Here is a 23,602-nt window from a genome sequence, read left to right as displayed (position 1 = left end):
AAACGAGTGTAGAAAGAGAAGAGAATCTAGAGCTGAGCCCCAGGACACTGTCATATGATGAGGTCAGGGAGAGGAAGAGGAACCAGCAGTAGAGAGTAACAACCAGCCTTAAGGAAGGAGGAGGACCTGGAGAGTATGGCACAGGAGTCAACTCAAGTTCTTGTTTCATGGAGGAGGAAATGATGTCAAGTGCTGCTGAATCTGCTCAGAAGTGCTGATACAGCTTTTCAACGATAAAAGTAATGTCAAATTTGATGAATTTAAAAAAATTCTAGGCCTTCCCTGGTGGCGCAGTGGTTGAGAATCTGCCTGCCAATGCAGGGGACACGGGTTCGAGCCCTGGTCTGGGAAGATACCACATGCCACGGAGCAACTGGGCCCGTGAGCCACAACTACTGAGCCTGCGCGTCTGGGGCCTGTGCTCCGCAACAAGAGAGGCCGCGATAGTGAAAGGCCCGCGCACCGCGATGAAGAGTGGCCCCCGCTTGCTGCAACTAGAGGAAGCCCTCGCACGAAACGAAGACCCAACACAGCCAAAAATAAATAAATAAATAAATAAATAAATACATAAATAAATAAATAAAGTAGCTATTTAAAAAAAAATCCAAAGCCCAGATATCTATATTATTATATGTACTGCATAAACATTTTTACCTATTGCTTTCATTTTTTTTGTCTGTAATGCAGACTTTTCTGTGAACCAAAGTTGCTACTTGCACCTTTGACAAAGTGCAGATTGAATTATGCCAGTTTTACTTGTGTGCCTTTGGTGCATGAGACAAGAAAGATTCTAACCTCCACTTATACTGCTAGGAAGAAAGTAATGAGTATTTTCAAGTTTCTTGTTTGGTCACTTAATTGGCTGTGTGACAAAGAGCTCCATGGTGCATGTCAAATGACTTTCTGAGTCCTCTAATGATTTGTGCTTTGCTTGACTTGTGATACTATTCTGTGTGGCCTGTCAGGCTGGATATCCTTGTTAAAGTGGCTAGAATAAATTGGCTAGTGGTGTGCATACAATGTAGTATATTAACTGCAGCAACGGGGAGTACTTTTAGCAGCTCTTTCAGGAGATTTCGATGTTTGCCCATAAGCATCAAAGCCAACCCAAACTTTCATTTAATATAATTAAAAGGACATCTGAAAGTAGTTTGAATCACACCAGGTTCTTGAGGTTTGGTAACCCTTTGTTAAAACCTTGTGAACTTAATATATTTCACAGCTTGATAAATCTGCACTTGATTTGAGTCAGTAAGAGAAAAAATATAAATCTGCACCCTGCATGTTTCTGGTGCCCTGAACCTATTTCTAAAAGACTTTGAGATCAAAGAAAGTAACTTCCATCTACAAAGCAGAGTAGTTTTCTTTAGATAAAGAAGATATAAGAATTCTTTTCTATAAATTGCAGTCACTAAACGCTGTTGTAAAGCAATTGTTGAATCAAAAGATAGTAAAACCATATGTAATGTAAGCAGTGTAAATTATTCAGGTTGTTATTTAAGAGCATAGGTAGGTCAGTTCATAAATCTAATAATTTGAAAACCTCCAAAGGACAATGACAGATGTTGATACTGGAGTTCCTGCTTTGACGTGCAAAGAACATCATTTTGGGACTCTCTCAAAATTCTTATGGCTAATGTGTCAGGTCAGGCAGAGATGGCCACTTTACAAAGTCATTTCTGACTTCCAGTTCGCACATTTCCTAGAAGTAAACAAAATGTTCCAGCTGCTGTTTGTATATACGTGGCTTGTAAATGCTTCAGGAAGTAATTCTAATAAGGGTGGAAAAAAAAAAGCCCTTTTGTTTTTAAATAAAATGTTTTCACTTAAAACAAAAGTATTTTCTCACTTCTTTTCACCAAATTTTATTTTCTTCTCTCTTATAACTTCTTGATCAAAGCCTAGATAACTACTTAATTGTAAAATTGTTTATTTAGAGTCCATTCTAATGCATCATTGCTTTCCGAACATGACTTTACTTTCAGAAAAGTTTTAAATACATAGACTATAAATAGATATACTTTCAACGCAAACACAAGAGAATGCACATCAATTTACTTTGCTATTTCTTTAACAGCATTATGATCATGTACCTAACCAGAAGGAAAAAATACATTTAAAACAGGATTACAGATTTAAGGTCCTACTTTCTGAAACTATCATTAGCATTTCTGGTACAGGTCAGGAAAGCAATGGAAGTTTTAAGGTGTCATTTGCAGTAGAGTAGTTCCTTGATGGCTTGGAACCAAACAAATGATTTTTTAATATTGCTCCCAACAGAGTTATAATTGTGATATTTTCCCTTATCAGCCAGTAGTAACAGAAACTTAGCTATGACAACTTAAACTGGGGCTTTATTTTCATTAAGTAAAAAGGAAATGCAGCCGAAACGGTTCAGGATTAGCATGAAAACTCCGTATCAGAGACCAAGGCTTCATCTGCTTTTCTGCTCTATTGTCTTTAGCACATGGGTTTCCTTCCTCAAAATGACAAGATGGTTACTTAGCATCCATGCTGATTTTTACGTAGAAAGAAGGATAAGGACAAGTAACTAAAATATTCATCTCTGTTAGAACTTTCCAAATGTCTCACCCAACTATATTTGACCATTTCCCCTACTTCTGACCATATCCCTTGGGCTACTCAGGGATAGCCCAAGGGATTTAGCTTTGCATAGCTAAATGCTTCATTAATAGGTATACTTTTGCAGCTGGGCATAACTGTATCTATTAAAGTCCAGTGATTCTATATCTAAAACAAGAGAATTATTGGGCAAATAGTATTCTTAGATGAAACCAAAAATTTAATGTATTTAATGGTACATATTGATATATTCATCCAGTTTTGATGTAATAATCTACCATAGAGTTATGACAATACCAATGGTTACTTTTAAACCCTAAGTGTAGATTAAAATGTTCTTTTGATTGTTCTCTTATAGTTATAGTCTGAAAGCAATCATTTTTGTTAAAAGGAAAGAAAGATTATTTCAGATTATTTCTGAATAGCTAATATAGGTATATGGTTTAAAATTCAAAAAGTAGTAATAATAGATATGGCTGCTTCCCACTGAGGCTGCTGCATTGCTAGCTCTGGGGCACGCCACTGACATTGTGACCTATTTCAGTGGTGCCCCCTTGGAGTTGTGTGGTGCAAGCAACCCTGCCTCTCTCCCCAGTCATTCAGATCTCCTTCCTTACTGTTATCAGCCTCTTAAATATCCTACCAGAGAAGACTATTTTTACTCACATCCATGTTTCTATAATGTTTCTTTATAAATTTTGTCATACAATCACAAAACAGTGCTGTTCTCTTTACCTACAACTAGGACTTTGGGAATAGCTGTGGCAGACCCACATTATGTGGTAGCATGCCACCACTGAAAAGAATAAGCATATAGAGATGATCACAAGGTACACTTGTATCACAGTTTATATCAACAAAAAAACTTAACTGTATCAGTAGGAAACCGGTTGAATAAAATGCTGCACCAAATAGTGCAATAATCTTTAGCCACAGAAAGAATGAGGTAGATCTCGTATTGACTCAGAATGATGGGTATAATACAGTATCAAGTAAAAAAAAGAAAAAAAAAAAAAGGCAAGCAGGCAAAACCAAACAAATAACGTTATTATGGTGATCACATCTATTTGTATATATGTGTAAATATTTACGAGTCTGGAGGGGTCCACAACTAACTGTCAAAGAAATTCTTTTTGGGAGAGGTGGGTGTTATTCCATAAATAGACTTTCCAGTTTTAATGTATATACTTATGTATTTTCAACTGTTCACAATGTATACTTTTTATTTATTTATTTTTTACTAGTACAGATTATTTATTGGAAAAGTTTTAGACTTACAGAAAATTGGTCAGTTAGTATCGAGTTCCAATACCATATATCCCTCCTACACACAGAGTTTCCTTTATTATTACTACCTTACATTAGTATGGTACATTCATTATAATTAATGAACCAATATGGATTGATATATTATTATTAACTAAAATGCATAGTTCAGATTCACTTAGTTTTTAACTATGCCTTTTTTTCTGTTTCAGGATCCTATCAGGACATCACATTACATTTAAACATCATATCTCCTTAGGCTTCTTTAGGCTGTGACAGTTTTTCAGACTTTCCTGCAAGGTTGTCCTTTTTAAAGTCAGAAAATATATTTTCCATTTAAAATAATTAGTGTGTATACTTTAAGAAGAGCATAGAAGTATTCATTCATTCACTCACTCAGACAGTATTTTTTGAGCTCCTGTGCTTCAGGCACTGTTCCAGGTGCAATGATTCAAAGGTAAAGACAGACAGGATTACTACTCTTGCAGAGCTCACATCCTAGTTTAGCAAACTGGAGTTTGGGAAGGAAATAGACAGTAAAGCAATCAAAATAATAAAAGAAGATAATGGCCGAAGTACTATGCAGAGAATTAAAACAGAATCATGAGTTAAAGTAACTGCTTGGTTACTTTAGACTGTATGTATCTGGGAGATGGCAGTGCAGCTGACTCCTGGCAGTATGAGATCAGCCATGTGCCTATCTGGATAAAAAGCATTCTAGAATCAGAGGTCACCCATCATGGCCAAGTGAGGTTGGAGAGTTCTGGAAATAGAAAGAAGGCTAATATGCCTGAAGCAATGGGTTGAAGGAGAGTACAGGGCTAGGAAAGCTATGGGAAGGAGTCAAGATTCTGAATGCCATTGAAGAGTTTTAACTAGGGTCGTGACAGTAGATTTTTGCAAGATTAATTTGGTTTTAAATTTAGTTTTCCTCTGATATCCATTATTGCTGCTTCAGTTATCACCTTTATGTAGGTAATTCTCAAAAAACCCTAATCAACCACTTTAAACACTTAGAAATTTTGTCATTCCATTCTCCCTACTGCTGAATAATGTTTTAAAGATGCAAATCTGATTAAGACTTGATCCCACTCAAAGACTGTCCATTACTCTCTTTTTCACTAAAGAAAAAATTTCCTGTTTTGGACTACAGTGTTTGAGAATTTGACTCCTCTTTTCCCATACCTGATTTCCCATACCTTTAGCTGGCCCCTTCCATATTCTTAGATTCTACACTCCCAAAGTACCTAAGTACTTGCAGTTCATGTCTCTGTACCTTTTTAGTCACAGTTATGTTCTGCTTGGATTATTTCTATATTTGTTCTCCTTTCTCCATCCTTTCTTCTCAATAACGTTGACTTATCTGCCAACACCTACTTTATAAGCCAGTGACTCTAAAGAAGCATTCTTTCTCCCACCTAGCCTGGATAAATGCCCTCTTATACATCCTCGCTTTTCCTCTTATTACAGCAATTATCAAGCTATATATATTTTTTAATTTAATTTAATTTATTTTTTATACAGCAGGTTCTTCTTAGTCATCCATTTTGTACACATCAGTGTATACATGTCATTCACAATCTCCCAATTCATCACAACACCACCCCCACACCCCGCTGCTTTCCCCACTTGGTGTCCATACGTTTGTTCTCTACATCTGTGTCTCAATTTCTGCCCTGCAAAGTGGTTCATCTGTACCATTTTTCTAGGTTCCACATATATGCGTTAATATGCGATATTTGTTTTTCTCTTTCTGACTTACTTCACTCTGTATGACAGTCTCTAGATCCATCCACGTCTCTACAAATGACCCAATTTCGTTCCTTTTTATGGCTGAGTAATATTCCATTGTATATATGTACCATATCTTCTTTATCCATTTGTCTGTCGATGGGCATTTAGGTTGCTTCCATGACCCGTCTATTGTAAATAGTGCTGCAGTGAACATTGGGGTGCATGTGTCTCTTTGAATTATGGTTTTCTCTGGGTATATGCCCAGTAGTGGGATTGCTGGGTCATATGGTAATTCTATTTTTAGTTTTTTAAGGAACCTCCATACTGTTCTCCATAGTGGCTGTATCAATTTACATTCCCACCAACACTGCAAGAGGGTTCCCTTTTCTCCACACCCTCTCCAGCATTTGTTGTTTGTAGATTTTCTGATGATGCCCATTCTAACTGGTGTGAGGTGATACCTCATTGTAGTTTTGATTTACATTTCTCTAATAGTGATGTTAAGCAGGTTTTCATGTGCTTCTTGGCCATCTGTATGTCTTCTTTGGAGAAATGTCTATTTAGGTCTTCTGCCCATTTTTGGATTGGGTTTTTTTTTTTATTTTTTATATTGAGCTGCATGAGCCGTTTATATATTTTGGAGATTAATCCTTTGTCCGTTGATTCGTTTGCAAATATTTTCTCCCATTTTGAGAGTTGTCTTTTTGTCTTGTTTATGGTTTCCTTTGATAGGAATTGCATTGAATCTGTAGATTGCTTTGGGAAGTATAGTCATTTTCACAATATTGATTCTTCCAATTCAAGAACATGGTATATCTCTCCATCTGTTGGTATCATCTTTAATTTCTTTCATCAGTGTCTTATAGTTTTCTGCATACAGGTCTTTTGTCTCCCTAGGTAGGTTTATTCCTAGGTATTTTATTCTTTTTGTTGCAATGGTAAATGGGAGTGTTACCTTAATTTCTCCTTCAGATTTTTCATCATTAGTGTATAGGAATGCAAGAGATTTCTGTGCATTAATTTTGTATCCTGCAACTTTACCAAATTCACTGATTAGCTCTAATAGTTTTCTGGTGGCATCTTTAGGATTCTCTATGTATAGTATCATGTCATCTGCAAACAGTGACAGTTTTACTTCTCTTCCAATTTGTATTCCTTTTATTTCTTTTTCTTCTCTGATTGCGATGGCTAGGACTTCCAAAACTATGTTGAATAATAGTGGTGAGAGTGGACATCCTTGTCTTGTTCCTGATCTTAGAGGAAATGCTTTCAGTTTTTCACCATTGAGAATGATGTTTGCTGTGGGTTTGTCATATATGGCCTTTATTATGTTGAGGTAGGTTCCCTCTATGCCCACTTTCTGGAGAGTTTTTATCATAAATCGGTGTTAAATTTTGTCTAAAGCTTTTTCTGCATCTATTGAGATGTTCATATGGTTTTTCTTCTTCAATTTGTTAACATGGTGTATCACATTGATTGATTTGCATATATTGAAGAATCCTTGCATCCCTGGGATAAATCCCACTTGATCCTGTTGTATGATCCTTTTAATGCTTTGTTGGATTCTGTTTGCTAGTATTTTGTTGGGGATTTTTGCATCTATATTCATCAGTGATATTGGTCTGTAATTTTCTTTTTTTATAGTATCTTTGTCTGATTTTGGTATCAGGGTGATGGTGGCCTCATAGAATGAGTTTGGGAGTGTTCCTTCCTCTGCAATTTTTTGGAAGAGTTTGAGAAAGATGGGTGTTAGCTCTTCTCTAAATGTTATCTAGCTATATTTTAATGTCTGTTCACTTTTGTATCTCAGAGCTCCTTGGAAAGGAACAGTGCCACTTTTATTTCTATAACCCCGATACCATTTAAATTCTACTTAGCACACAAAAGGTGACTTCTAAATATTTACCTTTTAATTGAGGCTTCCGGCTAATGTTTCCGATTGCTTGCTGGTATTTCCACTGCAGTAGAAATTCTCAAAACACTTGTCTACACTCACTATCACCAATTCCTCTCCTCGTATTCTCTCTTGATTTCACCTCATCAGGCTTTTGCCCTTACTACCTTATTGCAACTGCATTTCTGAGGTCATTAAGGATTTCATGCTGCTAAACTCAGTAGTCAGTTGTCAATCCATCGTACTTAACCAATCAGAAACATCCAACACAATTGATCACTCCCCACTCCCTTTTCCTTGATACATTCTCATCAGGACAGCTCATTCTCTTGGTTTTCCTCCTCTTGATGCTTCTTTCCAGTCTCCTTTGCTGGTTCCTTTTCTCCCAAACCCTTGGGTTGGAGTGCCTCCTAGCTCAGTCTATTCTTGTTTTCTCTTTGTCCCCACACTCCCTTGGTGAGCTCATTGATTTAAATACCACCTATCTGCCTAAGTCTCACAAATGTTATCTGCAGCACAGACCACTTCTCTGAACTCCAAAATTCATTTCAAGCTAACTTCTCAACATCTTCACATTTTTTTTTCTGACACCTCCATTTATAACTGAATTCCCAATCATTACCTGAAAACTACGTTTTTGTGCAGTGTTTGCCTACTCAATTGATGTGGTTCATTCCCACCCCTCCTGTTTTCTGTAAAAAGCTCCAAACATGGGCCTCCTTAAGGTTTTGGAACATGCAGAGAATGTTTCCACTTGTGGACTTTTATTCTGTTTGTTTCCCTGATTGGAATATCTCCTCCAAATATCCGCATGCGTAACTCTCTCAGCAACTTTGTCTTTTTTAAATTGTTACACTTTCAAGGAGGCCCACTGGACCATCCTAGGTAAAATCACAAGCTAACCTGTCCTCAACCCTACCCCTAACTCTAGATCCCCCTATCATGTATATTTTACTTTTATTTTACTAGATAGTTAGATGATAGATAGATAGATAGATAGATAGATAGATAGATAGATAAATCTATCTGATTTTAAGTTTACTTTCCTTGCCAGAACGTTTAGTTCTAGGATCTTTTCCCCTTTTCTGCTTTGTTTAAGATGTATCTCAAGAGTCTAGAACAGTATTGGGACATATTAAATGCTCAATAAATACTTATTGAATGAATAAATGTCCTACTTCAAAGTAAAGATACTTCAAATTGAACTGATTATCCTTCAAAAGCAGCTTCTCCATAGCTTTACTCTTTATTTTGCAACCATTTTACTAGTTACCCAGAAAAAAATCTAGAGTTATTATTATTTCAAGAAGGGCTTTTCTGATACTTTTATGATTGAGTTCATTTTGAAATTGATGGAAACAATCTTCCCTTGACTTCTGTGATACCACACTTTTCTGGCTACTCACTCTTTCTTCATCTCAGTTGTCGACTATTCTTTCTACGTTTTCTTCTTTATCATTAGTGTTTCTAATGATAAAGTCATCAGTTCTTCTCCTTCTACTCAGTTTATCTGGGTAATGTCAGACATCTCAGTGGCTTCAATGAGCTTCCTGAATTTATGATGCCTAAACCTGTATGCCAAGAGCAGATATCTTAGTAAACTGCAGACTGAAGAGGTTAAGAATATGCCACCCCAAAACCTGTCACTTTGGCACATTGATTATTTTGAACTGAAAGCAATTGAGAAACAGCAGATGAAGAAGGGCTTTCTGATCACCCCCTTTCTATCTAAAAGCAGATCGTAAAATTTCCATGTGCCAGGAAGAGAAGAACATTATTATCACCAGAGAGTGGGAGTCAATGCCAAAATGGATCTGAGCAAGAAAATGTACAAAAATGAAAATAACCCTTATTTTCCACTGGCTTCCCCCATGTATTTCCTAGTCACTTTCCCACAATTTACTGCCCCTAGTAGCTTAATCCCTTTTCCTTTATGTTTACACTTCATCACAAATTTATCATTTTCTGGTTAAAAAAGCAGGTAAACTCTCAGTCCTAACTACTTCTTCAGGTCTTTATTTTTCCTATGAAGTTTCCCTTGTATTAAATAAAATTTGTGTGCTTTTCTCCTGTTACTCTATGTCAGTTTAATTCTCAGGTCTCGTCACCGAACCTAAGAGGGTAGTGGAAGGTTACTTTTCTCCCCTACAAGTCTTCTCTAGACCTTTTAAATTAATTCAATTCAAGTACTTTGCATTCAAAATAGACAAACCTGAATTCATCATGTTTTGCAGTCTCTCCCCCAGTATGTACTTACATCCTCTACCTTTTAATGATCAAAAATTTGCTCCTTCTCCTTTATTCCCATTTTAAGTGAGTTCCACCTCATTGTCTACCCCCAAATTCTGTGCATTTCACTTCATTTCCCTTTCCAACTGTTAACTAATCAACAAATTGTTTTAAATATTTTTTGAATCTCTATTTTTCTCCATTCCCAGAGCAGAATGCATGGATTTGAACCCTGGTTCTGCCCTATGTTAACTAATTAGCCTTTAGCAAGTTAACTTCTCTGAGTCTCGTGCTCGCTTCAACAGCACATATACTAAAATTGGAACGATACAGAGAAGATTAGCATGGCCCCTGCATAAGGATGACAGGAAGAAAAAAAAAAAAAAACTTCTCTGAGTCTCAATTTTCTCACTGCAAGATGGGAATAATAACTACTTCTACCTCTTTGGGTTATTCTCAAAATTAAAGGAGCTGATGCATGTAAAGCATTTAGATGACAGTCTGGAACACACTCAGTAAATATTAACCATTGTATTTTATATCACTCCCCTACCTTAAATTTTTCAGTGACTTCTTGGTGCCTTTTGGAAGAATTGCAAATATCTTAACAAGGTTTGCAAGCCTCTTTGAAAACTAGCCTTCACTTACTAATCTTGTCACTGAACCCTTTGCACTCTGCTCTACTGTAAGGAATTTTTTTTCAGTTCCTCTGAGATGCCTATTCTCTTTCACCTCTGTATGTATAAACACATGTTTACCCCTTGCCTGTTTGGTCAATGTTGTATTTAAGCTTGAAATTCTACTTCATGGAGCCTAATACAAAGCTTGAACGCCATGTTTCTGCTATTATAATGCTTGTCATGCCGTATTTTATTTAGCGGCCTCACTATATTGTTATCACTTTGAGGGAAGGGAGAATATCTGTCCCTCTTGCAGTATCCCAATTGAAGGTACTTAGTTAATATTTGTAGAATGAATGTTGAGTTAGCAAAATGTTTGAGTCAAGTTTATAGCTCCATTTAATTCCTATAACACAACATAGATTTGACAGTGTTCAATCATTTAACTCTAAATAAGATTTTAAAAATAATACAATTACAGTTTGCTAAAAATAATACATTTTTAAATAACAAGGGGTTTCTTGAAGAGGCAGAGTCATTTCTATGAAATTTTAGTTTCACCTTGTTCTACTACTAAAGGTTCTTATTACTATATTAAGGTCAGTTGTGTTATGCAATCTAATTTAAGACTTGAAAATGCCAACTCTTCACTGTAATGTAAAAGGGAGTTCAGAGATTAGTGGTTTTTATATGCTTAGTAATATTAAATGGCAGTAATTATAAAAAGAACCTTAGGTTTATTGATCAGATGTGTAAATATCAGTCACTCATCTTGACTTCTAATAAAAAACCTGCAAGTTTAAAACTGTTTTGAAGACTTCTAACATTTGACCTTTAAATTTTCGATTCGAATCAATGTCTAAACATAAATTGGAGTACAATGTGCCTTATTCAGGAATGATTGTAAACTTTTACTCTATTTTATTTTATTCTCAACTAATAAACTTTATATCAAGAAGTCAAAAATGAAGAATGAAAGAAAAGTTGTTTTTATTTTTTTAATTATAAATCAATGTAGACTCTCTCTCTCTCTCTATATATATATATACACATATATACATATATATATATATAGTGAGAAAGCAAGAAATGGGAGTAGAGAAGACCTGAAGACTTATTTCTCTTTCTCTATATATCCTGAAATTTATACATGAAATATATTTAAACATAACCATATGTATAATATAGTAAGAGAAAATAACAGTGTTCAGCATGATTACTGTATATATTGATAAAGAAATATTGCATTCAGGAGAACACATCATAAAACAAAGATGTGGAAGTAAAGAGTAAACTAAAATTTCATGTTACTAGGCACTTTTTCTAAAGGATGTCAGCAATTTATTAATTTAAATTTATCTACTAGTAGGAAACATTTGCTCTTAACTTTCTTATGGGCTGACTAATGATAATCTGCATATATATAAATCTTTGCTTTATTTTAACACAAGAGAACTTAAAAATATAATAAATGAACTGAAGAACTTAAGATCTAAACTTATAACTCCTTTGCTTAAATATCTTTAATGGCTGTACATTTTCTACACAATAAAGCCCAAACTTCTATCATACTGCAGATCTTCTAAAATCTGACTTCTACTTACCATTTCTCTCACTGTACTCATCCTTTAAACTATCTTTCCACGCACAATACATGCTCCTCACCCCAAACCCAACAAATTTCTTGCCTTGGTACCTTCTTTTTTTTTTTTTTTAATCATTAACTTGCTTGTTATGTTCCTTAGCTTCAAATTTCCTCATCATAGTTAAAGAAAGTTTATTCATCTTTTAGTGTCCCACTAAAAACCAAACACCTCTGGGATCTTTTCTTGATCCTCCTCAGCAAGAATTCATTACTTTTTGTCCCATGTGACGTGCTTAACCTTCTGCTTTGGAGTATAGGCAAATTGAGGACAGATCCCATGTTTTCCTTATTTTTCCTAACCTCACGCAACAGTTACTTCCCTAGTTCTTTGCATATCATACATATTTAATAAAACCTCATTGAGTTGCATTGAAAGTGAGCTTTGGTACATTTTAAAACATTTTGGGGAATTCCCTGGTGGTCCAGTAGTTAGGACTCTGTGCTTTCACTGCGAGGGCATGGGTTCAATCCCTGGTCAGGGAACTAAGATCCCACAGGCCACGTGGCTCAGCCAAAAAAACCCCAAAATAAATAAATAAAACATTGTGGAAAGCTTTTTATAGAATATATTGTCATTATGCATAGTGATCTGCATTCACTACAATAACCTGTGCTTCTGCTTTTCTCCTTAATTCCCTGTAATTCACCCTGCCTTCCTTCCAAACCATGCTGATATCTCAGCACTCAGAAGACTTCTTGGGAGACACAACAAAAAGTTATAGAACTGAAAGAAGATGTTTTCACTTTCCCTATTTTATTAATGATTTGATATTAAAAGTAGGTTATTTTTGTTTATTGGGCATTTATTGAATACCCAAAATGTCTCAAGACACTAAAATTTACCCTGGAAAAATACAAATGAACATGATGTATCCCCTGAGAACGTCATAATCTAGTGAGAATGCCAGACCCAAATATGGATAATTCTATTAGAGGTGAATAAGTACTAAAATGGGAGCATTGTGACATTGAGTCTCTGAAATGATAATGATTCAGATAACATTGGCTAGCCTAATAGGTTTTTTCATTTGTGCTTAGATAATCTTTGCTCTTATAAAATCAGAGATTTGTTTTCTGCTAGTGTGAAAAGGGAGAAAACTCATGTGTGAATCTTCACTGGATGGCAATCATTCAGCAAATAGTTATTGAGCACTTATTATGTGTCAGGCAGAGTTTTTGGCACTTACAAATGACACAGTCACCACCCTCATGAAGCTTGCCTTTTCTTGAGTGAGAGATCTTGAGTGAGAGAGTCCTGTAGGTAAATAAATATATGGCATATCTTAGATAATGATACATGATACAAAGAAAACAAAACAGATCTTGGATTTAAGGGTGGGAGACTCTGCCTAGATATGCTGATAGTGGAAGACCTCTTTGAGCAGTTGATACCTGAGTTAAAACCTGAATGAGATCATGATCAAAAAGTTTGTCTTCAGACAAATACCATGGTGGCATAGTTGTATATCTTTTCACAAGACATTCGTTCTATCTGGATCTTTATTCTAGTGGTTTCAAGCAAAGAAAGAAGGGTAACTAAGTTTCCCAGGTGGTTCTGCTTACCTAGTTTAAGATTTACAGCTCACCTCGGTAAGAAGTGCCATTGATATGTTTTTCACCATGGATCCTTTTTTTTTTTTTAAACATCTTTATTGGAGTATAATTGCTTTACAATGATGTGTTAGTTTCTGCTGTATAACAAAGTGAATTAGCTATATGTATACATATATCCCCATATCCCCTCCCTCTTGCATCTCCCTCCCACTCTCCCTATCCCACCTCTCTTGGTGGTCACAAAACACCAAGCTGATCTCCCTGTGCTATGTGGCTGCTTCCCACTAGCTATATTTTATATTTGGTAGTGTATATATATCAGTGCCACTTTCTCACTTCGTCCCAGCTTACCCTTCCCCCTCCCTGTGTCCTCAAGTCCATTCTCTACGTCTGCGTCTTTATTCCTGTCCTGCCCCTAGGTTCTTCAGAACCTTTTTTTTTCTTAGATTCCATATATATGTGTTAGCATACGGTGTTTGTTTTTCTCTTTCTGACTTACTTCAACCATGGATCCTTTTATGTATTCTTGCCAAGGAATCCTAGACTATTTCACAAGCACATTCTCCTGGAAAAATGACAAAAGTTCTTATTGGAAGGATATATAGCTGTTTTTCTCCAAAATTTTTCACAGTAGTTATAACAAATAAGTACATCCTCCCTTTTGAAATATATAAAGTGTGATTAAACAGTTTATAACATCTTTTAACAAACATACTACAGTTATATGCTCTGAGTAAAATTAGTCAAATGCATTTGCTTAATATCTGAATTTAATGATAAGAGGTTCAATAATATTGTGTAATGCAAATATATGTCCAGAAGGGTATGTTATGTACATGATCCTGGTATGAATCTAAGTGACTTTTCACACTTCCTAATTTATATTTGATTTTTATAAAGTCAAAAGTGACTTTAGGGGCTTCCCTGGCAGTCCGGTGGTTAAGACTTCTCCTTCCAATGCAGGGGGAGCAGGTTCGATCCCTTGGCTAGGGAGCTAAGATTCCACATGCCTCGTGGCCAAAAAACCAAAACATAAAACAGAAGCAATATTGTAACAAATTCAATAAAGACGTAAAAAAAAAAAAAGTGACTTTAGAGTCTAGTCCATAAACTGTATAACGAGAAGAGTAATATCTAATAGTAGAATGCCCCTAACCACCCTCGAATTGAAACACGATGAGTTTTACTTTCTTTTGTAGTTCACACGTTGTTGATTGGTTGGAAAACATCAATTTGTTCAAAGGCACACAAATTTAGTGGCAGAACCAGAATGTAAATTTCCAATGTCCATCTCCTATTCAGTTTCTAGTGTTTTAAAAAAGATAATGGAGTGAATTAACATTTAGTTTCTGGCAAAGATATTGTTGACTAAATTAACTTCTCAAAATTTAGATTATTTCAGTCTATACATGTCAAAACCATTACGTGTTTTTTGTTTGTTTGTTTGTTTTTTCCTTCTGGATCAAGGCATTGTGGTGAGAATATAAATTACTTTAAGATAAATTCAGAACCAATCTTATTTCCTTCCAACTTTAGAATGTAAATTTTAGGTCAGAAAAAAAATTATAGCAGAAAATAGAAATTAATGAGAGCTGTTGGACATTAAAGTAATGCCACAGCACCTAACTTTAATCAAATTCATTGTATATTTCCTGTTCAACTTTGGTTCTAAGTGCAGTCAAGCTCATTTCTTTGTAACCAAATACCATGAAAATCAACCTGTTTTTTAAAGAAATGTTGTTGAGCTAATGAAAGCAATGCAAATAAGTAGTTTGACCAAGAAAGAAAAAAAAATACGGAAAACTTAATTACCAGATGTCATCATTTATGGGTAAATATATAAATGCAAAATATTTAGGGAAAATGAAATATATTCTTTTACCATCGGAAGAGTTGTGACTATTTAATTGACCTTCATTAAACTGGTAACAGGGACACATCAACAGCCTTTGGAAAGCTTACACAAATTGTATCAATTATAAAGCTATTAAGATTGACTTAATTGTGCTGTCTCACTAGCAGAAAACGGGTCAGTTAGTTCAAGCCTCTGGAACACACATTATGAACTATTTAATACACATGTTCCTCCCGTTCCTCAGTAGTAAAGTTGTGTAACAGGTCTGTTTATGAAGATTGCATTGTAGAAGAGGTATTCCTTCCAGATCTCACTTCAGTGTGAATATTTTGCAATTATTGGGTATGGCTTGTGCTTTATTCAGTGAAGACCTCTTTTCTTCCCACACTGGACTTTCATATCAAATGAAAGTAAAGATTGCACCTAAACACTTATTATGAGCCAGGCAACCTTATGAAATGATTATATTATCATCTCTAATTTACAAGTGAATGCAGAGAAGTGAAGTAACTTGCCCAACAGCACACAACTAGTAAAGTGGCAGAGTCCATTTACAAACTCAGCAGACGTAGTTCCAAATCCCACACTGATTTTAGCACTAGAGAATTCTCTCTCTCAATTCTTGTGTTGACCTTTCCTTTCAGTTATACTTGGGCAATCATAACAGGTGCTGTTTTAAGAATAAATAAATATTAGATTTGTGTCTTAACCCACCCAGGTTTTAGGGCCATATTTTAAGTCTGTCATTTCTGCAATGAACTTGGAAATCCTTTGGCCTTTAATAGAAAACTTCTCTAAAGACTATATTTTATTTGGGAAGATGCAGTTGTTGAAATGTACACAAAATGTATAACTATGAAAAAATATTGCACCTTCTACATTTTCAGTTGCAAAACTAAGATAATGGGGTGTGCTGTCAATTTAAAGACAGTATTTTAGCTAAAGCAGTCTGTTGTAAACAGTTTTCTATTTAGAACATTCCCAGAGTTGACCATAGTTGCTTCTTTTTCTTTTTTCTTTTCTTTCTTTCCTCCTTTTGCATTTTTAAAATTTAAAACATTAAAAGCAATAAAGAGCAGAACAGAAACACTGCATTATTCCCAAAAGTTTTTCCCTGAGGTAAGGTTTAAATTAATCAATGTAAGGTTATTCACTAACGTTAAAACGGCTGCTCCATAAAGCACAGGCATAATATCTGTTTCATATGGGGTTTTCAGAGCATTTCTAATGAATTCAGAGGATCATCTAATCCCAGAAAGAATACTTCCTTACACTCAAGAGGTCAGTGTCCTCTCTTTGGCGTCAGAAAATACCTAAACTTTTTTTTGTTTGATTTCTATCTGGCACCCCCTTTTTTTTGCCATATCCTGTTGGCATCACCCCATAGAGAACTTCCTGAAAAGCAGATCAGATTGTTGTGATCCAGAAATGCTTTTGTCTGGCTTCTAGGTCATGCCTTAAACCCAGAACAAGTGACAGAGCTAAGCATACTATGTGAAAATGACCAGTCATTAAACTCGAGAGGTTTTTTTTTTTTAAATGATACAAAATACTCAAGTTGCAAGTAGAACTATTTTACATAAAAGTCCAGTGATGTTGATTTTTGGCCAGAACTTGGAATAGCTGGGAAAAATATCAAGAAAAACAATTTTTATCAAAAGGCAAATTAGTTTTTGAAGCTGGTGTTAATTGGCAGCCAAGGTGTTTCATTATGAAGCTGAATTTTTAACAGTTGTTACTTAGTTACTATGAAAACACCAGCCAGAAGAAAACACTGCAGCCATAATGGATATTTCTCCAGTCTTTCCCTGTCCCTCTGCCAACGTGTCAATAATGTGAGTCCTGTTTCTAAACACCTATGTGCTGCCTGGAAATTGCCTGTGTTGGCTGTTTATTCAACTTTATATCCAGATTAGATGCATATTTGATAATCAACAGGTTCAAGGATGATCACTTTCAAACTGCTGGTGTTGTATTTTTCTGTTTTGCAATTCTCTATGTTTGAGTGAAACCTTAAGAAGACCTTATTGGGAGAACTGTCTTTTCTTGTAACCTGGAGTATTGAGCTAACCACAGGAAATACATAAATTGTAACTAGAAAGATGATTCTTTTGGATGAAGCAAAGAGAAACGTGGTGCCTTATCTCTATGTGTGAGTGTACCTACTGCTGATTTTTTTTTTAAGGAAAAACACCTGAGGGCCATAGGTAGCAAGTTCCAACTGTTTATTCCCCTCCCTAGTAATAAACAGCTCCAAGGTTTCTCTCCACACATAACACATCCAAAGCCCCTGGGAGTATGTATGCTTTGATATTTTCCCTATCCTGACATTTTACTAGCTGACTAAGAAAAAAATTGGTTTGCCCAGAGTCCTCAACCTATAGGTGACAGATTCTTGTATTGTCCTGCCTATAGTCATCCTTTTGATTTCTGTTATGTTTAGCATCTTGTTCTATGGTGATGTATATAGAAAATCATTTTTTTTTGTGGTGATGTGATAAAAGTATTAGTTTAAATTACTTGCCAACAGTTCACCAACCAAATAATTTAACTATGCAATTATAGTCTTATTGAAGCCTTTGCTATTGATTTGAAGAAGCAACCATGGATCTATTTGTTGTCCTTCAGAACAAAAGCAGCTTTTCCTGTTGCCTTGCAAAGTCTCAGCTAGGGTTTTACAGAGCAAAATAATGAATGCTTCCACTGCAGCATGTCACAGGGGAGGCTGGGACAATACTGAACTCATGCACACCACTGATCCTTACTTGCTGGGCAACATGTATGCCTGGATTTCTGACAGCCCTGTGGGTTCACTAGAGACCTCAGTCATTCTGTTCGTCCTTTCGTAGGCAATGGTCGAGACAGTTAACAACCTCCTCCAGCCGCAAGCCTTGAATGCCTGGAGAGACCTGACTACAAGTGATCAACTACGTGCAGCCACCATGCTGCTTGACACTGTGGAGGAAAGTGCTTTTGTGCTGGCTGATAACCTTTTGAAGACTGACATCGTCAGGGAGAACACAGACAATATTCGTAAGTGGCCTTTGTTCTATGGAAGGGCCAGAGAGGGACAAGAAAAAACTATCACCTTGTTCAGCAGAAGAGGGAAAAGAAAAAAGTATCATCTATAGCGGACCAGATATCATGAGTGATACTTTATTTCAGTGGAGATAAGTTATCCCTTTTCTGTAATTAGGAGGGTATCACCTGTCATTAGCTTAGAAGTATCCTCATAATCATGTATGTATCCTCCTAAGGACATTCCAGTATTGAATATATTAGCCTGAGATCACTTACAGTGAGGTCCATGTATTTTTTTTTTTTCAGTTTTTATGTATGTGTGTATCTATGTATGTACAGTAGTATTTAAAATTTTATCCTTATGGGTCACTTCAGTTATAATAAGAATGTCTCTGAATTATAAACTATAAAGAAGCCAGTCATTTGCATGAAGATGATAAAACAATTTTTGATAATTGTGTTATTGGCTCATAAAGAGTGTAAATCTATTTTTAATGTGTCTAAGGATGTAGCTGACAGTTTAATTTCAGAAGATTTGATAAAGCTATTTCAAACTTATTACATTTAAAGATAAGTCAATATTGATATAATAGTACAGCTCTAGATTATAAAAGGATTTTCACTTAATTCATAAAATAAAGATAACATTTTGACAGTAAACTTATAGTCAATGACAAATTGTAAGGATTTGAGCTTGAGTCTTAAAGTCTAGGCTTTGTAATTGATATCCTTGTATTCTTATCTACCTGATTTTAATAGCTTTCATTTGCTTTATTTTGAAAAAAATTAAAACACTAAAAAACTTCTAAATAGAAGACTGAAGTACTATAAAGTATGGCAGACAGAACATTAATTCCAGTGTTCTGATTTCAGAAATATTTCAATAATTAGGAGATTATCTTAAATTTGTCATGTTTCTCAACGACCGCTGTTATCTCTTTGCCGTTAATAGAATTGGAAGTTGCAAGGCTGAGCACTGAAGGAAACTTAGAAGACCTAAAGTTTCCAGAAAACATGGGTCATGGAAGCACTATCCAGCTCTCTGCAAATACTCTAAAACAAAATGGCCGAAATGGTAGGTTAGAATTTATTTATTAAGCTTGATGGAATTGAACTTGTCATTAATTCATTGCATCTTGACTTCAAATTTTAGATCTGCTATCTAAAAGCTCTCCTCTCCTCTCGCTCCACTGTTCTCTATCTTCACCTCCTCTTCCTCCTCTTTCTTAGCTCCTGTACCAACAATATTGCAATGATATTTGCTCTACAAAATTCTCAATTAGATTTGGAAATTGTTGTTAATTTCAGTTGTAGAAAAATATCAGAAACTTGAATGTAAGGGAAATTAATAAACAACAAAATCCAGATATTCTGACTTTTTTCCTTAAAAGGAGTAACTCTCACCGAGTTGACAGATTTTCTTTCTAAAATTTCAAATGGAAATTTTACTTGTAATTTTAAAATTATATGTGTTTTTTCTTTATTAACTTCTTTTTGAGGGTGTTTCTGTGCTTTTCCTTTGCAAAGCATATAAAAAATATAAATGTAAGGAGATGCTTTTGGGGAATGGAACTGGTAGATATAGATTAATTTAGTACTAGGTTATATTCATTGAATATGATTAAAATTAAGTAAATAAATAATCCCACAGAGAAAGTATGTCTGAAGCCTCACTAATATTAATTTTTTTTAATTTTCTTTATTTATATTTTGACTGCATTGGGACTTCATTTTTGCACGCGGGCTTTCTCTAGTTGCGGTGAATGGGGGCTACTCTTCATTGCGGTGCACGGGGTTCTCATTGCTGTGGCTTCTCTTGTTGCGGATCACAGGCTCTAGGCGTGCAGGCTTCAGTAGTCGTGGCTCGCGGGCTCAGTAGTTGTGGCTCACGGGCCTAGTTGCTCCGCGGCATGTGGGATCTTCCCAGACCAGGGCTCGAACCCGTGTCCCCTGTATTGGCAGGCAGATTCTCAACCACCGTGCCACTTCAGGGAAGTCCCTAAAATTTTTTAAACATATTTTTTGCTAAGGAAGTGAGATCTTTTAACCTGTTAGGTGATAGGAAGATGACTTCAGGTTGTAGCAACCAACTGAAAGCTAATTTTTCATATTACAAGGTAAACAGTTTTGAAAAAAGAAGAGACTGTTAAATAATATCAAGAAAAACAAATTATGTTTGTTGCCAGCAGAACAAAATTCTTTATAAGTGTTGGAAATCTTATAAGACTGAATTTATAAATAGTACTATGTTGCTAAATTGACTATGTGAATTTTGAGGCAACAATAAGATTTTCCTTTTTTTTTTTTTTTCACTCTTTTATTTATTTATTTATTTAAATGTTTGAATTTTATTTAGTTAATTTTTTTATACAGCAGGTCCTTATTAGTCATCAATTTTATACACATGAATGTGCAATAAGATTTTCTATAGCACGAAATCAGATTCCTGCATTAGCTTCCTAACTGGTTTCCCTTCTTTGACTCTTGCCCCACAACAGTATATCCTGTTGACAGAGTGTTCTTCCTGAAACATGAGTCTGACCAGTTCACCTCCAGTTATGCTTAGAATGAAATCAAGTGGCTTAACAGGCCTACTACATGCTCCCCGGTCCACTTCCTTCCTGCCTCAGCTGTTCCGCCTCACGTCTGTTTTTAGCATGCTCTCTGTGATCCAGACAGTCTAGTCTTGATTCTTTTTTTTTTTTAATTGAGATATAATTGACATATAACATTATGTTTGTTTCAGGTGTACAACATAATGACTTGATATTTGTATATATTGTGAAATGATCACCCCAATAAGTCTAGTTAGCATCCATCACCATACATAGTTACATTTTTTTTTTTTGAGAGGAAAACTTTTAAGATGTACTCTTATATCAACTTTAATAATAGACAACACAGTATTATTGGGTTGGCCAAAAAGTTCATTCAAGTTTTCCCATAAGATGTTATAGAAAACCCCAAACGAACTTTTTGACCAACCCAATATTAACTATAGTCACCATGCCACACATTACATCCCCATGACTTATTTATTTTATAAATGGAAGGTTTTACATTTTACCTTCTTCACCCATTTTGCCTACTCCCACCCCTCACCTCTAGCAACTAGCAGTCTGTTTTCATTTTTTTTGTTTGTTTGTTTGTTTTTAAGATTCCACATGTAAGTGAGATATTTATCTTTATCTGACTTATTTCACTTAGCATAATGCCCTCAAGGTCCATCCAGGTTATAGCAAATGGCAAAATTGCCCTTTTTATGGCTGAATAATATTCCATTCCCCATTTTATATCTCTATGTATAATTATATATATATAACATTTTCTCTATCCATTCATTCATCAGTAGACACTTAGGTTGTTTCCATGTCTTGGCTATTATAAATAATTCTGCAACGAAAATGAGGGTGCATAGATTTTTTTCAAGTCAGTGTTTCTGTTTGCTTCAGATAAATACCCAGAAGTAGAATTGCTGATCATATGGCAGTTCTATTTTTAATTTTTGGGGGAATCTCCATACTATTTTCCATAGTTGCTATATCAATTATATTTTTATCTACACTGCACAGGGTTCCCTAATTCAGTCTTGATTCTATTCCTCGAACACACCAAGAGTGTTCCTTCATCAGATGTTTGCATTTTCTTTCTTCTGGAATGCATTTTTTATATTTCTTTTTATAGAAACTTCTCTATCATTCACTGCTCATTATAAATCTTAACCTTCAGGAAAGCTTTTCCTATCTCCTCGAAGGTAGACTACTCTTTCCCAATCACTATTTTCCCGTTAGCCATTTTCTGCCAGTGCTTCTTCATAGCATTTATTTACTTACCATTATATGAATTATATTAATTATTATTATTTTTAAGTTGCCTGCTTATTGTCTGACTCTTTCTCTAGGAGATGATCTCCATGAGAGCAAGAGCAAGACAGCTCCCTTCCTCCTCAAAAACATGGAGGAAAAAAAATTTATTGTCTTTATTCCCACTTGACTCTAAGATTCAGGGATAAGGACTGGGACTTCCTCGTCTTAGTTACCACAGTGGTCAGTGCAGTTCCTGTCTCTTTTTTTTTTTAAAGTGCACCCTTCTAAACGCTGTCTCCTTTTGCTTTTTAAATTTGTTTATTTATTTATTTATGTTTGGCTGTGTTGGGTCTTCGTTTCTGTGCGAGGGCTTTCTCCAGTTGTGGCGAGCGGGGGCCACTGTTCATCGCAGTGCGTGGGCCTCTCACTGTCACGGCCTCTCTTGTTGCGGAGCACAGGCTCCAGACGCGCAGGCTCAGTAGTTGTGGCTCACGGGCCCAGCTGCTCTGCGGCATGTGGGATCCTCCCAGATCAGGGCTCGAACCCGTGTCCCCTGCATTGGCAGACAGATTCTCAACCACTGTGCCACCAGGGAAGCCAGTTCCTGTCTCTTGGGGCTCCACCAAAATGAATTTATACTGGAAGTAAAACATAGGACTTGACTTATTTTAAGAAAGGAAATGACACAAAATTTAAAAAACATCCTAAAAGAAGGTTAACTTTACAGAGGATTACTTGTAAAAGATTGCCATAAGGGAAAAAAAAAAATAAGGTAGAAGGAGGTATGGAGATAGTGATCTTAAAAGAGCATGATAATTGAATTTTAAGACAGATAAAGATTTTTTTAAAATTTATTTTGTTGAAGTATAGTTGATTTACAATACTGTGTTAATTTCTGCTGTACAGCAAAGTGATTCAGTTATACATATATACATTCTTTTTATATTCTTTTCCATTATGGTTTATCACAGGATATTGAATATAGTTCCCTGTGCTATACAGTAGGACCTTGTTTACCCATTCTATATATAATAGTTTGCATCTGCTAATCCCAAACTCCCAGTCCATCCCTCCCTCACACCCTCTCCCCCTTGGCAACCACAGGTAAAGATTTTGAATCTTTGTTTTGTTTTGTTTTGATGGTAATTGAGATATAATTTGCATAAAATAAAATGCACATATCTTCTGTTTAGCTTGATGAATTTGACAGTTGTACATTCCTCTGTGATACCACATAAAATAAGATGAAAATCTCATGTATTACCCAGAAAATGTCCTGATACCTCTTTTCACTCTTCTCACCTCATCTCCCCACCTGATGAACTACTTTCTTCTCATTACTATTTCTAAAGACAAATTTTACCTGTTCTTAGACTTCACGTAACTGGAATCATA

General features: G+C 35.5%; 1 protein-coding gene and 1 non-coding gene across 8 annotated transcripts in view; both read left to right on the top strand.

Annotated features, from left to right (window-relative positions):
• Positions 1–23,602, top strand: part of ADGRL3 (adhesion G protein-coupled receptor L3) — an 858,314-nt gene that overhangs the window by 716,169 nt on the left and 118,543 nt on the right. For all 7 annotated transcript variants that reach the window (XM_059922921.1, XM_059922920.1, XM_059922919.1 and 4 more), the window contains 2 exons: positions 18,230–18,413; positions 19,354–19,476. In XM_059922921.1, coding sequence (XP_059778904.1) covers positions 18,230–18,413; positions 19,354–19,476 — 307 coding nt within the window. The remainder of the gene's footprint in view (positions 1–18,229; positions 18,414–19,353; positions 19,477–23,602) is intronic.
• On the top strand, positions 9,996–10,102 carry LOC132366830 (U6 spliceosomal RNA). The gene has a single exon (XR_009503552.1). It is a non-coding gene; the product is annotated as a U6 spliceosomal RNA (small nuclear RNA).

Source organism: Balaenoptera ricei, chromosome 5 (genome assembly GCF_028023285.1).
Source record: "Balaenoptera ricei isolate mBalRic1 chromosome 5, mBalRic1.hap2, whole genome shotgun sequence".
NCBI classification, from domain to species: Eukaryota; Metazoa; Chordata; class Mammalia; order Artiodactyla; family Balaenopteridae; genus Balaenoptera; species Balaenoptera ricei.
Note: the sequence above shows the minus strand (reverse complement) of the source record. Positions and strands in the feature narration are given on the sequence as shown.